General features: G+C 44.9%; 1 protein-coding gene and 1 non-coding gene across 2 annotated transcripts in view; both read right to left on the reverse strand.

Annotated features, from left to right (window-relative positions):
• PCGF6 (polycomb group ring finger 6) overlaps positions 1 to 17,262 on the reverse strand; it is a 46,766-nt gene that overhangs the window by 2,249 nt on the left and 27,255 nt on the right. The window contains exon 9 of the mRNA XM_007964007.3: positions 9,077 to 9,163. Within this exon, the coding sequence (XP_007962198.1) occupies positions 9,077 to 9,163 (87 nt within the window). The remainder of the gene's footprint in view (positions 1 to 9,076; positions 9,164 to 17,262) is intronic.
• Positions 6,743 to 6,875, reverse strand: LOC119628198 (U11 spliceosomal RNA). Its single transcript, XR_005244502.1, has one exon. It is a non-coding gene; the product is annotated as a U11 spliceosomal RNA (small nuclear RNA).

Genomic DNA, 17,262 nt, shown 5'->3' on the forward strand with positions numbered 1-17,262 from the left:
TAGATGTCCCAAAAAAAACTCAACTACTACAACGCATCACAGATCTGTTCATTTCCACATAAATGCAGCTCACCACTATAATAATTAAGCTTTGAAACACTTACTCATTTAATGAAAGCCTAAAATATATATGTTTTACTTCTTCCTTAAAGAATGCCCTCAGCTGGGTGCAGTGGCTCATGCCTGTAATCCCAACACTTTGAGTCCGAAGAGGGTGGATCACTTGAGACAGAGAGTTCAAGACCAGCCTGGGCAACATGGTGAAACCCCCTCTCTACTTAATTTTTTTTTTAAAAAAAAAGGAAAAAGAATTTTTAAAAAGAGTAATGAATGCCCTCGGGGCAGTTGGGCAACTTAACCCCCATACTGTATGATTCCAGATACTATGTATCCAAGTCTTTTTATCTCCTTTTTGTGGGGTTCTATCTCCTTTCTTGATACCAGGTCTTAATTCTTTGGCTCTCACCAAGGCTGCATCCGGCAAGCAATCTACCTTTTCTCTTTTTGAGACGGAGTTTCGCTCTCTTGCCCAGGCTGGAGTGCAATGGTACGATCTTGGCTCACTGCAATCTCCGCCTCCCGGGGTCAAGTGATTCTCCTGCCTCAGGCTCCCAAGTAGCTGGGATTAGAGGTCGGCGTCACCACCCCCTGCTAATTTTTGTATTTTGAGTAGACACAGGGTTTCTCCATGTTGGTCAGGCTAGTCTTGAACTCCCGACCTCAAGTGATCCACCCACCTCGGCCTCCCAAAATGCTGGAATTACAGGCATGAGCCACCATGCCTGGCCATAATCCACCTTTTTAAGGGACTATTTCTAATTTCCTGCATACTGGATAACTAGCTAAAAGGAAAGGTCATTGGGAAATGTGCCACAGACCTGAATTGAGCAACACAGAGAAGGGGTTGCAGCTCATATATCCTGTATTTCCAGTGCTGCTCTGGCTATTACTCTCTTTTGCTTCTTTGCTAAGCTTTTCTATGGCTCCACTTCCTCAGTTCTCAACTCAGGGCAATCTGGTTTGTGTTCCTGGCAATTACAGTAAAAACTCACCAGAATTCTAGAAAAAGATTAACAAATTCAAGTGCCCACAAGGGCCAGGACAGTAACATAAATGAATACATAAGTTAGGTATGTGAAGTCAATAAGGAATGTTGAAGATCAGTGGTAAACCAGAGAGAGCAGATGTCCATCTAAAGAAATTTAAACTCAAGGCCAGGTGCAGGGGCTCATGCCTATAATCCTAGTACTTTGGGAGGTCAAGGCAGGTGGATCACCTGAGCCCAGGAGTTCAAGACCACACTGGGCAACATAGTGAGACCCCGTCTCTACAAAAAATACAAAAATTAGCCAGGCATGGTGGCACATGCCTATATTTCCTGCTACTCAAGAGGCTGAGGTGGGAGGATCACTTGAGCCTGGGAGGCAGAGGTTGCAGTGAGCCAAAATCATGCCACTGCACTCCAGCCTAGGTGATAGAGCCAGACCCTGTCTCAAAAAAAAAAAAAAAAAAAAAAAAAAATTAAACTCAAGGCCAGGTGTGGTGGCTCATGGCTCATGCCTGTAATCCCAGCACTTTGGGAGGCTGAGGCTGGAGTATCACTTGAGCTCAGGAGTTCAAGACCAGCCTGGGCAACAAAGTGAGACCCCCATCTCTACAAAAAATTTAAAAAGTAGCCAGTGGAACACCTCTGGTAACTAGCTACATGGGAGGCTGAGGCAGGAGGATCGCTTGAGCCCAGGAGGTTGAGGCTACAATGAACCATGTTCATGCCACTGAACTCCAACCTGGGCAACACAGCAAGATTACACAGCAAGACCCTGTCTCAAAAAAAAGAAAGAAAAAAAGAAAGTTTGTTTATTTCATTCATTTATTATTTTGAGACAGGGTCTTGCTCTGTTGCGCAGAGGAGCATGAATGATCAGAGCTCACCACAGCCCTGAATTCCCAGGCTTAAATTGATCTTGCCACCTTAGCCTCCCAAGTAGCTGGGACTACAGGTGCACACCACCATGTCCTGCCAGTTTTTGTATTTTTTGTAGCGACAGGGTTTCAGCATGTTGCCCAGGCTGGTCTCAAACTCCTGGGCTCAAATGACCCTCCTGCCTCAGTTTCCCAGAGTACTGGGATTACAGGCATGAGCCATGCCTAATCTGAGTACATTCTGTGATGCTTGCACAATCATTAAATCGCCTAACAATGCATTTCTCAGAACATATCCCTATTGTTAAGTGACGCATAACTGCGTATGTATTTGTAGACTTAATGACTATGGTTTATTGTGGAGATCTTTATTGAATTTTTTAAAATAAAATTAATTAAAATGTTCTTTTTGGCTGGGCATGCTGGCTCACGCCTGGAATCCCAGCAGTTTGGGAAGTTGAGGCAAGCAGATCACTTGAGGTCAGGAGTTCAAGACCAGCCTGGGTGTCTAGGCAGAAGCCTGCTGCAGTGGCAGAGACCTCATGGAGAACCTCTACTAGGGCAGTGCGGAGGGGAAACATGGGGTTGGAGCCCCCAGACAGGGTCTCCACTGGGGAACTGCCCAGTGGTGCTGTGAGAAGAGGGCCACTGTCCTCCAGATCCCAGAATGACAGATCCACTGACAGCCTGCACCCTGTGTTTGAAAATGCCATAGGCACTCAACACTAGCTCGTGAGAGAAGCCATGGGGCCCAAATCCTGCAAGGTCACAGGGTTGGAGCTGCTCAAGGCCTTGAGAATCCACCCCTTGCACCAATGTACCATGGATGTAGGGTGGGGAGACAAAGGAGATTTTAGAGTTTTTTTTTTTTCTGAGACAGTCTTGCTCTGTTGCCCAGGCTGGAGTGCAGTGGTGTGATCTCTGCTCACTGCAACCTATGCCTCCCAGGTTCAAGCAATTCTCCTGCCTCAGCCTCCCAAGTAGGTGGGATTACAGTAGTGTACCCATGCCTGGCTAATTTTGAGCTTTAAGATTTAATGAGGACCAGGCATGGAGGCTCACGCCTATAATCCCAGCACTTTGGAAAGCTGAGGCAGGCAGATTGCCTGAGCCCAGGAGTTTGAGACCAGCCTGGGCAACATGGTGAAAACCCCATCTCTACAAAAAAATGCAAAAATTAGCCAGGTTTGGTTATGTGCACCTGTAGTCCCAGCAAGCTGGGAGGCTGCGGTGGAAGAATCACTTGAGCCCGGGAGGCAGAGGTTGCAGTGAGCCTATCACGCTACTGCACTCCAACCTGAGTGGCAGAGAGAGAGACTCCATCTCAAAAAGAAAATAAATAAATAAAAATTAAAAAATTAATGGCTGCTGTTCTGTGTTCCAGAGTTGCATGGGGGCATATAGCCTCATTCTTTTGGCCAGTTTCTCCCTTTTGGAATGAGAGTTATTGGCCCAATGTTTATACCCCCATTGTATCCTGGAAGTAACTAACTTGTTTTTTATTTGTTTTTAGTAGCAACTAGCCTTGTCTCAGATGAGACTTTGGAATTTTGAGTTAATGCTGGAAGTGAGTTAAGACTTTGGTGGGGACTATTGGGAAATCATGATTGTATTTTGAAATGTGAGGACATGAGATTTGGGCGGGGGGGCATGATTTGGGTGGAATGATATGGTTTGGATCTGTGTCCCCACCAAATCTCATGTTGAATTGTAATCCCCAATGTTGGAGGTGGGGCCTGGTGGGAGGTGATTGGATCACGGGGTTGGATTTCTCATGAATGGTTTAGCACAATTTCCCCTTGTGTGATATAGTTATTTAAAAGCGTGTAGCACTTCCCTCCTCATTCTCTCTCTTGCTCCTGGTTCCTATCATGTCTTTGCCTTCAGCCATGATTGGAAGCTAAGCTGCTACGATTCCTGTACAGCCTGCAGAACTGTGAGACAATTAAACCTGTTTTCTTTATAAATCACCCAGTCTCAGGTATTTCTTTATAGCAACATGAGAATGGACTAATACATTATGTGAATTACATCTTAACAAAACTGTTATTTTAAAAAACAGAGGTCAAGCATGGTGGCTCACACCTATAATCCCAGCACTTTGGGAGGCTGAGGTGGCTGATTGCTTGATCTCAGGAGTTTAAAACCAGCCTGGGCAACATGGCAAAACTCCATTTCTACAAAAAATTTAAAAAATAGCCAGATGTGGTGGTGCACATCTGTAACGTCTGTAGTCCCAGCTACTTGGGAGGCTAAGGTGGGAAGACATCAATTGAGCCCCCCAGGTTGAGGCTACACTGAGCCGTGATTGTGCCACTGCATTCCAGGCTGGGCAACAGAGTGAGACCTTGTCTTTTTTTTTTTTTTTGAGACAAGAGTTTTGCTGTTGTTGCCTAGGCTGGAGTGCCATTGTGCGATTTCAGCTCACTGCTACCTCTGCCTCCCGGGTTCAAGCAATTCCCTGCCTCAGCCTCCCGAATAGCTGGGATTACAGGCGTCCGCCACCATGCCCGGCTAATTTTTTGTATTTTTAGTAGAGGTGGGGTTTCACCATATTAGCCAGGCTGGTCTCGAACTCCTGACTCAGGTGATCCCCCCACCTCAGCCTCCCAAAGTGCTGGGATTACAGGTGTGAGCCACCACACCTGGCCTGACCTTGTCTTAAAAAAAATAAAAAAGAAAGAAAGAAAACAAAAAACTAATCTCTGGTGACAAAATCAGAACAATGGTTGCCTTGGTGCTAGGGAGAAGAATTAACTGGGAAGGAGCATGAGAGAACTCTCTGGGAGTGACAGAAAGGTTCTGTATGTGAAGGAGGGGTTTGAGTTAAACACATAGGTATTTGTTGAAACTCACGCATTTCATTATATGTCAATTAAAATATATCATATGTACATTATGCACATATAACTATGCATGTGTGTATATTTTCTGCTTCTTCCAAGGAATTGTATAACTTACATTAAGAAAATAATTCTTGGGAACAGATTGTGAGGACAAGAAAAAAAGATAATTCTTATAATATTCATATCTTCTTTTGAGTTGTTCCACTGAGACAAATGAACATAGGTAATAATACCAAAAAAAACACAACTGTATTTCTTTTCTTTTTTTTTTTTTTGAAAAAGAGTCTCACTCTGTCACCCAGGCTGGAGTGCAGTGGTGTGATCATGGATCACTGCAACCTCAACCTCCCAGGTCAATCTTCTCCCCCTTCAGCCTCCTAAGTAGTTGGGACTATAGGCATGTGCCACCACACCTGGTTAATTTTTGTATTTTTTTTTGTAGAGATGGGGTTTCATCACATTGTCTAAGCTGGTCTTGAACTGTTGGACTCAAACAATCCCCCTGCCTCAGCCTCCCTGTGGGACCACAGGTATGCACAACCACGTCTGCTAATTTTTCTATCCTTTGTAAAGACGGGACTCGCTATATTGCCCAGGCAGTCTTGGAACTCCTGGGGTCAAATGATTCTCCCGTCTCAGCCCCACAAAGTGTTAGGATTATAGGAGCAAGCCACTATGCCTGGCCAAGAATTACTTTTCTTTTCGAAACGAAGTCTTGCTCTGCCATCCAGGCTGGAGTGCAGTGGTGCGATCTTGGCTCACCACAATCTCTGCCTCCTGGGTTCAAGTGATTCTCCTGCCTCAGGCTCCCAAGTAGCTGGGATTACAGGCACCCGCCACTACGCCCAGCTAATTTTTGTATTTTTAGTAGAGATGGGGTTTCAGGATGTTGGCCAGGATGGTCTCAAACTCCTGACCTCAAATGATCTGCCCGCCTCTGCCTCCCAAAGTGCTGGGATTACAGGTGTGAGCCACTGTGCCCGGCCTCTTTTTTTTTTTTTGAGACATGGTCCTGCTCTGTTGCCCACGCTGGAGTACAGAGTCACTCATGGGTCATTGCAGCTGCGACCTCCCGGGCTTGAAGTGATTCTCCCACCCCACCTCCCAAAGTGCTGGGATTATAGGCATGAGCCACCACCGCACCTAGCCGCATTTCTTGTCTTTAATAGAGATCTTTACCATATGTTTTCTATACTTAGATACACAAAACGTTTGTCCTTGTGTTATAATCACCCACAACATTTAATACAACAAACCACACAATCACATAACCTAGAAACGTGCATCACACCACACAGCCCTAAGAGGGAGCAGAAACCTGGATTTACCCAACAGGCCAAGACTGTCAGCCAGGTGTGGTGGCTCATGCCTGTAATCCCAGCACTTTGGGAGATTGAGGTGGGCAGATCACTTGAGGCCAGGAGTTTGAGATTAACCTCACCAACATGGTGAAACCTCATCTCTATTAAAAATACAAAAATTCGCTGGTGTGGTGGGACACCTATAGTCCCAGTTACTTGGGAGGCTGAGGTACTAGAATCACTTGACCCCAGGAGGAGGAGGTGCAGTGAGCCGAGATCAGGCCACTGCACTCCAGCCTGGTGACAGAGCAAGACTCTGTCTCCAAAAAAAAGAAAAAAAAAAAAAAGTCACAGTTGGGCACGGTGGCTCACGCCTGAAATTCCAGCACTTTGGGAGGCTGATGCGGGTGGATTGGGAGGTTAGGAGATCGAGATCATCCTGACTAACGCGGTGAAACCCTGTCTCTACTAAAAATACAAAAAATTAGCCAGGCATGGTGGCAGGCACCTATAGTCCCAGCTACCTGGGAGGCTGAGGCAGGAGAATCCCTTGAACCTGGGAGGTGGAGGTTGCAGTGAGCCAAGATCATGCCACTGCACTCCAGCCTGTTGACAGAGCGAGACTCCGTCTCAAAAACAAAAAAAAGTCACAACTGTCTAATTTACACAAGTAAGGGCTCCAGGACCAATGATCATCAGCTACCCAAGTACCAAAAAATTGTGCTTCTGAAATCTCTTGATATTGATTCTGGCACAAAGAGCAAATGATGCCCTATGTGTGCCACTTACAGCAGAAACCCTTTTTATCCCAATAATTATATTTCTAGCAAACAAAAATTTGTTTGAGAGTTCATCAAATTTTCATTAGTACTTCATAAGCTTCTCCGAGTCATATAGCTCTTAAAACAATCTTTGTGGCCAGGCGCGGTGGCTCACACCTATAATCCCAGAACTTTGGGAGGCCGAGGCCGGTGGATCACCTGAGGTCAGGAGTTCAAGACCAGTCTGACCAACACGGGGAAACCCCGTCTCTACTGAAAATACAAAATTAGCTGGGCGTGGTGATGCATGCCTGTAAACCCAGCTACTCGGGAGGCTGAGGCAGGAGAATTGTTTGAACCCAGGAGGCGGAGGTTGCAGTGAGCCAAGATCACACCATTGCACTCCAGGCTGGGCAACAAGAGTGAAACTCAGTCTCAAAAAAAACAACAACAATTTTCCACGATAGGTTCAGAAATACATTAGAATATGTGGTCCTGTTTTCTCTTCATTAAACTTGTAGATCCTATCTTGGTTTTTATTATTTTGACTAGGAAACTTCACATTATGGGTTACTTAAAACATCAAAATAGTTAGCTTGGGCCGGGCGCGGTGGCTCAAGCCTGTAATCCCAGCACTTTGGGAGGCCGAGGCAGGCAGATCATGAGGTCAGGAGATCGAGACCATCCTGGCTAAAACGGTGAAACCCCGTCTCTACTAAAAAATACAAAAAAAAAACTAGCCGGGTGTGGTGGTGGGCGCCTGTAGTCCCAGCTACTCGGGAGGCTGAGGCAGGAGAATGGCGTGAATCCGGGAGGCAGAGCTTGCGGTGAGCTGAGATCCGGCCACTGCACTCCAGCCTGGGCGACAGAGCGAGACTCCGTCTCAAAAAAAAAAAAAAAAAAAAAAAATAGTTAGCTTGAGTTCTTACCTACTGAACAAGAAAAGCTATGTGAATCTCTAGAGCAGGGGTGTCCAATCTTTTGGCTTCCTTGGGCCACACTGGAAGAACTGTCTTTGGCCAACATAAAATATGCTAACACAGGCTGGGCGGAGTGGCTCACCCCTATAATCCCAGCCCTTTGGGAGGCCAAGGTGGGTGGATCACTTGAGGTCAGGAGTTTGAGACAAGCCTGGCTAACATGGTGAAACCCCGCTTTGACTAAAAATACAAAAATCAGCCAGGTGTGGTGGCACATGCCTGTAATCCCAGCTACTAGGGAGGCTGAGGCAGGAGAACTGCTTGAACCTGGGAGGCAGAGGCTGCAGTGAGCTGAGATAGTGCCACTGCACTCCAGCCTGGGCAACAGATCAAGACCTTGTCTCGAAAAAATGAATAAATAAAAATAAAATATACTAGTACAAACAGTAGCTGATAGTATTAAAAAAAAAAAAAATTATCATGTTTTAAGAAAGTTTATGAATTTGTGTTGGGCCCCATTCAAAGCTATCCTGGGCCACATGTGGCCTGAGGGCCACGAGTTGGACAACTTTGCCTCTAAAGCCTAATAAGTACTTGCAAGTTTTTCTTGAAATGTCCTTCTGGATAGATTGGCCTAGAAGCCTTCAAAATTGTATTACAGCACTGGACAGGGGGAAAAAAATAAGGCTTTTAGAATCAGACTGCCTAGAATCTGAGCCCTGTCTCACCCACTGACTGTGGGAAGGTATATGTCCTTACTGTAACTCAGTTTCCTTTATCTTTAAAATGGGAAATAAAAAACTGCCTGCTTTCTTAGAATAATTATGAAGAATAAATAAGCTAATCTACATAAATTACTTAGAACAGTACCTGACACACAGTAAACATTTGATAAATATTAAATGTGGAGGTAATTTTTTTTTTTTTTTTTGAGATGGAGTCTCGCTCTGTCGCCCGGGCTGGAGTGTAGTGGCCAGATCTCAGCTCACTGCAAGCTCGGCCTCCCGGGTTTATGCCATTCTCCTGCCTCAGCCTCCCAAGTAACTGGGAATACAGGCACCCGCCACCTCGCCCGCCTACTGTTTCATATTTTTTAGTAGAGACGGGGTTTCATCGTGTTAGCCAGGATGCTCTCGATCTCCTGACCTCATGATCCGCCCGTCTCGGCCTCCCAGAGTGCTGGGATTACAGGCTTGAGGCACCGCACCTGGCCCAGTGTAGGTAATTTTAAGACAACTGTAGAATATTTATGGAAACTTAGTGATAAATGGAACTTTGTTTTTTCACTAACTTATCTGTTAGACCTGGATATGTCTAGAACCTACCTGCATTGCTGCATCACCTATTGCACGTCGGATTTCCCTTAGAGTTTGATACTGCTCCAACAGGTGATCACCACAGATGATATCTACCTATGGACATGAAGAGAGTATTAGATTGATTTGTTGTTTCAAAATACCATCTGAAGAAATGAAGAAAAAAATCAACATAAATTGTTTCCAAACTAGATTTTGCAATTTTATTTTTGACTGATTAAACACTCTTGAAAAGAGAGTTTTAGAAACTTTTTACAGAAGTAAATAAGGTAACATGGGAAGAGCATTAGAGGATACAGCAGGACAACAGCATAATACAACTGATACTCAAAATGATTTCCCTGAATCTCAAAGAAATTAAGTCATGCTAGATGTATTCAACATCAGGTAGCACAGGAAAGTATATCTTTTTGAATATCTGTGATAAAAATCACTAAGGCCAGGGGCAGTGGCGCACGCCTGTAATCCCAACACTTTGGGAGGCAGAGGCGGGCAGATCACCTGAGGGCAGGAGTTCCAGACCAGCCTGGCCAACGTGGTGAAACCCTGTCTCTACTAAAAACGCAAAAATTAACTGGGCATGGTGGTAATCATGGTGCCTGTAATCCCAGCTACTCGGGAGGCTGAGGCAGGAGAATCACTTGAACCCTGGGATTACAGTTTTGAGCCACCACGCCCAGCCAACTGCGTGTATGTGTGTGTTTTTTTCCATTTTTGTAGAGACAGGGTCTCTGGTATATGCCCAGACTTGTCTCAAACTCCTAGTCTTAAGTGATCCTCCTGCCTTGGCCTCCCAAAACGCAAGTGTGAGCCAGTGTGCTCCAGCCAATATATTGACTTTTATATAGAATTCTCTAGAGAGAATATTGTTGTACATATACATTTTACTAAGACTCTACTATACTTACTTGCTAAGATAGAAATGCAAATCTTTAATCTTTCATTGAGTACTACTCCCTTCCTATTACCTTAAAATGGGGTTAGATCCTCAACAGCATATATATATATACACACACACATATACACACACACACACACACACACACACACATATATCACTTAACTGGCTCCATCTCCTAACATTACTATTTAGATTATGGCATGAAATTTCTCCTTGTCTTCCATACCAGAATGTCACCTCTGCTTCCTCTTTCTCCTTTTCCTTTCTTCTTACATACAATCAATTACAAAGTCCTATTGCTTCTTTCTTCCTATCTCTTGAATTCATATCATACCTTTCAACTACTGCCCGTAGGCTTAAACCACTAAAACCACCTTCTAGCCAGACTTCTTATCTTCAAATACTGTTTACTCCAATAAATTCTATACACTGTCAACATGTTAAACTCTAAAAACTTTCAGCATGGTTGGGAAAGAACAGTAATAGTAGCTGCATTTAAATGAGCAGCCACTATGTACAATAAGTTACATATGTATTTGATATGTGTTATCTAATCCTCATATGCCTATGAACTAGGTAACTACAATTCCAGTTTTACAGATAGGGAAACTAAGAAGTGAAGACATTAAACTTTCCTGAGGTCACAAAGCTAGTAAATAGCAAAGTTCAGATATAAAACCAGGTCTGTCCAAGGTCTAACTTTCTCCAAAGCCTAAATGCCATCTCGGGGTTGGCAAACCTTTTCTGCAAAGGGCCAAATAATAAATGCTTTAGGCTTTGTGGGCCACAGCATCTCTGTTATAACTCTTCAATTCAGCTGTTATAGCACAAAAGCAGTGTGGCTGTGCTTTCATTTTGCAAATACCACTCTGTCAATTTAAAAGCTAGTAAGTCTAGAATGCAAAAGTTGTTACTAATCTGAGATTATATAGAATTATGAGATAGAACCCAGGCTGGCATACTCAAGGGCCAAATCTAGCCTGTCACCTGTTTTTAGAGTGGTAATTCCAAAATGACTTAAAAGTAATGATATGAGATCTTACACACAGAACTCAGATCCATAAAAAAAAAAAGAATTTGGTACTATCATTGTTTTATTAATTTTTTTTTTTTTTTAAAGACAACAGTCTCACTCTGTCACCCAGGCTGGAGTGCAGTGGCGCAATCTCAGCACACTGCAACCCCTGCCTCTCAGGATGAAGCGATTCTCGTGCCTCAGCCTCCCGAGTAGCTGGGATTACAAGGGCACGCCACCACGCCTGGCTAATTTTTGTATTTTTAGTAGAGATGGGATTTCCCCATGTTGGCCAGCCTGGTCTCAAACTCCTAACCTTAGGTGATCTGCCCACGTCACGCTCCCGAAGTGCTGGGATTACAGGCATAAGCCAAAGCACTGGGCCTATGTTTCATTAAATATTTAGCAATCCAAAAACCATCACTCTTAGTGGGCTTTACCACATGGTATACATTCATGGTATTATTACTGTATTTTCAACTTTGAATTTTTTTTTTTTTTTTTTTTTTTTTTGGAGACGGAGTCTGGCTCTGTCGCCCAGGCTGGAGTGCAGTGGCCGGATCTCAGCTCACTGCAAGCTCTGCCTCCCGGGTTTACGCCATTCTCCTGCCTCAGCCTCCCGAGTAGCTGGGACTACAGGCGCCGCCACCACGCCCGGCTAGTTTTTTGTATTTTTTAGTAGAGACGGGGTTTCACCGTGTTAGCCAGGATGGTCTTAATCTCCTGACCTCGTGATCCGCCCGTCTCGGCCTCCCAAAGTGCTGGGATTACAGGCTTGAGCCACCGCGCCCGGCCTCAACTTTGAATTTTTACAGATCTTTACTTTTTTTGTAAAAAGCTTTACAAAAATCTTTAAAAAATAATTCACTGTAACAAATTCAGAAAACACAGAGGTGCTCAGTACTGTGGCTCTCATCTATCATCTTAGCTGCTTGGGAAGCTGAGGCAGGAGGATTCCTTGAGTTTGAGGCAGTGAGATATGAATCGCACCGCTCCACCCCCAGCCTGGGCGACAGAATGTAACCTCATCTCAAAAAAATAAAGAAAGAAAATAAAAACAGACAGGTATATAGTAACAAATTTTTAAAAAATGTAGAACGTAGAATGATAAATCCTCACTTCAATCCTAGCCCCTAGAGGGTGGTCAGTTTCTTTTTTCTTTCTTTTTGAGATGGAGTTTCGCTCTTGTTGCCCAGGCTGGAGGGCAATGGCACAACCTTGGCTCACTGCAAACTCTGCCTCTCCCAGGTTCAAGCAATTCTCCTGCCTCAGCTTCCCAAGTAGCTGGGATTACAGGCATGCATCACCATGTGTGGCTAATTTTCTATTTTTAGTAGACACGGGGTTTCTCATGTTGGTCAGGCTGGTCTCAAACTCCCGAACTCAGGTGATCCGCCCACCTCGGCCTCCCAAAGTGCTGGGATTGCAGGCATGAGCCACCACGCTCAGCTGGGGTTGGTCAGTTTCTAAGAGTTTGATGTGTATGGTCCTAGAACACTATGGGTGCATGTGGGTTTTTCTGTTATTCATTTTTTCCTTTAAAAAAAATGGGATCAGCCGGGTGCAGTGGCTCACGCCTATAATCCCAGCACTTTGGGAGGCCGAGGAGGGCAGATCACCTGAGGTCAGGAGTTCGAGACCAGCCTGGCTAACGTGGCAAAACCCCATCTCTACAAAAAAGACAAAAATTAGCCGGGCATGGTGGCAGACACCTGTAATCCCAGCTACTCAGGAGACTGAGGCAGGAGGATCACTTGAACCTGGGAGCCAGAAGTTGTAGTGAGCCGAGATTGCGCCACTGCATTCCAGCCTAGGTAACAGAGAGAGACTCCATTTCAAAAAAAAAAAAAAAAAAAAAAAAAGGAAAAAAAGTCCAGGCGCGGTGGCTCACACCTGTAATCCCAGCACTTTGGGAGGCCGAGGCAGGCAGATCACAAGGTCAGCAGTTAAAGACCAGCCTGGCCAAGACAGTAAAACCCCGTCTCTACTAAAAATACAAAAAAATTAGCTAGGCATGGTGGCAGTCGCCTGTAATCCCAGCTACTCGGGAGGCTGAGGCAGAGAATGGCTTGAACCCAGGAGGCAGAGGCTGCAGTGAGCCAAGATGGTGCCACTGCACTCCAGCCTGGGCAACAGAGCGAGACTCCGTCTGGAAAAAAAAAGAAAAAAGAAAAAAAAAAGTTGGTTTAGTTGGCACTCGTTGTCTAACAACTACAAAATTGCAGTTAGGAAACTTTTCATATTAGTGTAGGAAACTTTTTGCAGGCCTAGTTCCCAGACAGCCAAAGGCTAGCTTTATAAGCAGGTCCTTCTAACAACAGCAGCCTCAAGGCCGATAATGTTAACTTTTTGTGCATAATATCTTACCCTCTGTAGTATCAAGAAGAGATAACAAAAATATTTTTGAATCTCAGAGAAGAAATCAGACCATGAAAGTAGTCTTATTAAAAGGAGAGAAAGTCTGTATCTTTTTAAAAGCAAGATCATGCTAGAGCTTCCAAGTTAAGATTTTTCAATCAATGTGCTTTGATAAGCCACACTGGCTCATTCCTTTGATCACACATACTCTATTCTTTTCTTTTTTTTTTTTTTTTTGAGATGGAGTCTCACTCTGTCACCTAGGCTAGAATGCAGTGGCGGGATCTCGGCTCACTGCAACCTCCGCCTCCTGGGTTCAAGCGATTCTCCTGCCTCAGCCTCCCGAGTAGCTGGGACTATAGGCGTACCACCATGCCCAGCTAATTTTTTTTTTGTATTTTTAGTAGAGACAGGGTTTCACCATGTTGGCCAGGATGGTCTTGATCTCTTGACCTTGTGATGCGCCTGCCTCGGCCTCCCAAAGTGCTGGGATTACAAGCATGAACCACCGGACCCGGCCATACATACTCTTTTCTTGGCTATTAAGTTCTTTTTTTCTGTGTGTCTGGCAAATTCCTATCTGTTCTTCAATCCCATTCCTGAGTTAAATCATTCACTTTTGTGTTATCTCTACTGTTGCATTCATTACATCCTATTGTCAGTTAGTTGTTTACTTATATATCTTTCCTACAAAACTCTGAGTCCCCTGATGGCATGAATTTTGTCTCATCTTTGTACTCCTAAGGTCAAATACATAGACAGTCAATTTAGTAACAATATATAATAAATGGTAAGGAAACATCATATATTAGTCCTTAAAAAATTTTTGGAAACTAAATTTAATAGAAGGCTTAACATCATACACCAAATAAGTAATAATAATAAATAACATAACTTTTTTTTTTGTTTGAGACGGAGTCTTGCTCTGTCACCAGGCTTGAGTGTAGTGGTGCGATCATGGCTCATGCAACCTCCGCCTGCCGGATTCATGTGATTCTCCTGCCTCATCTTCCTGAGTAGCTGGGACTATACAGGTGTGTACCACCATGCCCACCTAATTTTTGTATTTTTAGTAGACACGGGGTTTCACCATGTTGGCTAGGATGGTCTTGATCTCTTGACCTCATGATCTGTCTGCCTCAGCCTCCCAAAATGCTGGGATTACAGGTGTGAGCCACCGTGCCTGGCCAACCTAACTTTTAAGATGGAATTAGTTATGGCAGGATTAACAAAATCAAATATCACATCTTATAGAAGAATTTTTAGTGATCAATGTGAGGTATATGTTCTAAATTTCATTTCATAAAAGCAAAATAAGGTCTGAATATCAAACAATGTACAAAGCAATATAAAACAATACTAATTACATATAAAGCAAAATACAATAAGACATCAACAAGCAAATATCACTAAATCAACCACAGTAACCCTGAGACACTGGAGTCTCTGAGACAGAAACATATTTGGATAATTATTGATCTCTAAATTTTAAATGAACTTAAATCTTTCTTAAGAACACATGATGGGCCTGTAATTCCAGCACTTTGGGAGGCCGAGGCAGGCAGATCACAAGGTCAGGAGATCGAGACCATCCTGGCTAACATGATGAAACCCCATCTCTACTAAAAATACAAAAAAAAAATTAGGCCGGGCGCGGTGGCTCAAGCCTGTAATCCCAGCACTTTGGGAGGCCAAGATGGGTGGATCACGAGGTCAGGAGATCGAGACCATCCTGGCTAACACGGTGAAACCCCATCTCTACTAAAAATACAAAAAAATTAGCCGGGCGTGGTGGCAGGCGCCTGTAGTCCCTGCTACTCGGGAGGCTGAGGCAGGAGAATGGCGTGAACCCAGGAGGCGGAGCTTGCAGTGAGCCGAGATAGTGCCACTGCACTCCAGCCTGGGCGACAGAGCAAGACTCCGCCTAAAAAAAAAAAAAAAAAAAAAAAAATTAGCCGGGCATGGCGGTGGGCGCCTGTAGTCCCAGCTACTCGGGAGGCTGAGGCAGGAGAATGGCGTGAACCCAGGAGGCGGAGCTTGCAGTGAGCTGAGATTGCACTACTGCACTCCGGCCTGGGCGACACAGCGAGACTCTTGCCTCAAAAAAAAAACCACACACACACATGATGGCCGGGCACGGTGGCTCACGCTTGTAATCGCAGCACTTTAGGGGGCCGAAGTGGGCAGATCGCCTGAGGCTGGGAGTTTGAGACCAGCCTGGCCAACATGGAGAAACCCTGTCTCTACTAAAAAAACTAAAAAATGGCCGGGCGCGGTGGCTCACGCCTGTAATCCCAGCACTTTGGGAGGCCGAGGCGGGCGGATCACAAGGTCAGGAGATCGAGACCATGGTGAAACCCCGTCTCTACCAAAAATAGAAAAAACTAGCCGGGCGAGGTGGCGGGCGCCTGTAGTCCCAGCTACTCGGGAGGCTGAGGCAGGAGAATGGCGTGAACCCGGGAGGCGGAGCTTGCAGTGAGCCGAGATAGCGCCACTGCACTCCAGCCTGGGCGACAGAGCGAGACTCCGTCTAAAAAAAATAATAAAAAAAAAAAACTAAAAAATTAGCCAGGCATGGTGGCACATGCCTGTAATCCCAGCTACTTGGGAGGCTGAGGCAGGAGAATCGCTTTAACCCAGGAGGCGGAGGTTGTGGTGAGCCAAGATCATCACGCCATTGCACTCCACCCTGGGCAAAAACGGCGAAACGTTGTCTCAACAACAACAAAAAAGAACACATGACCTGTTGTCTTGTTTTTAAAATCTGATCTGCCACAATAACTTTAAAGTTTAACAGTCCTGTGGGAATTACTCATTCCTGTTAGTAAATAACCACAAATGAATTTTGCCATCCCACAATGTATACATATTTCAAAACATCATGTTGTATACAATAAATAGGTATGATTTCTTTATTTCTCTTTTTTTTGAGACAGAGTCTCACTCTCTCACCTAGGCTGCAGTGCAGTGGTGTGGTCTCAGCTCACTGCAACCTCTGCTTCCTGGGTTCAAGGGCTCCTCCCACCTCAGCCTCCCAAGTAGCTGGGACTACATGTATGTGCCACCACGCCTGGCTAATTTTTGTATTTACTAGGGACAGGGTTTCACCACGTTGGCCAGGCTAGTCTTGGACTTCTAACCTCAGGTGATCCACCCACCTTGGCCTCTGAAAGTGCTGGGATTACAGGTGTGAGCCACCTTGCCTGGCCTTCACTTATTTTTATTTTTATTTTTTTGAGACAGTGTATTGCTGTCACCCAGGCTCAGTGCAGCAGAGCAATCATGGATCACTGCAGCCTCAACCTCCCAGGCTCAAATGATCCTCCCACCTCAGCCTCCCTAGGAGCTAGGACTACTAGGATTACAGGTGTGTGCCACCACACCTGGCTAATTTTGGTATTTTTTGTAGAGCTGGGGTTTCGCTATGTTGCCCAGGCTGGTCTCGAACTCCTGGGCTCAAGCTATCCACCCACTTTGGCCTCCCAAAGTGCTGGAATTACAGGCGTAAACCACCATGCCCAACCCAATATATATTGTTTCTGTCAATTAAAAAAACAGGCTGGGCACAGTGGCTCATGCCTGTAATCCCAGTAGTTTGGGAGGCTGAGGTAGGAGGATCACTTGAGGCCAGGAGTTTGAGACTAGCCTGGGCAAAATGATGAAACCCCATCTCTACTAAAAAACACAAAAAATTTAGCCAGGCATGGTGGTGTGCACCTCTAATCCCAGCTACCTGGAAGGCTGAGGCAGAAGAATTGCTAGAACCCAGGAGGTAGAGACCCCAATGAGTCAAGATTGTGCCATTGCACTCCAGCATGGGTGACAGAGCAACTCTGTATCACACACACAGAAAAAGTCCAGCCAGAGCAACACAGTATCCTTGCCACCAAAAAAACAAACGAACAAAAAACCACAAAACAC

This window comes from Chlorocebus sabaeus, chromosome 9 (assembly GCF_047675955.1).
Source record: "Chlorocebus sabaeus isolate Y175 chromosome 9, mChlSab1.0.hap1, whole genome shotgun sequence".
In the NCBI taxonomy this organism is placed as follows: Eukaryota; Metazoa; Chordata; class Mammalia; order Primates; family Cercopithecidae; genus Chlorocebus; species Chlorocebus sabaeus.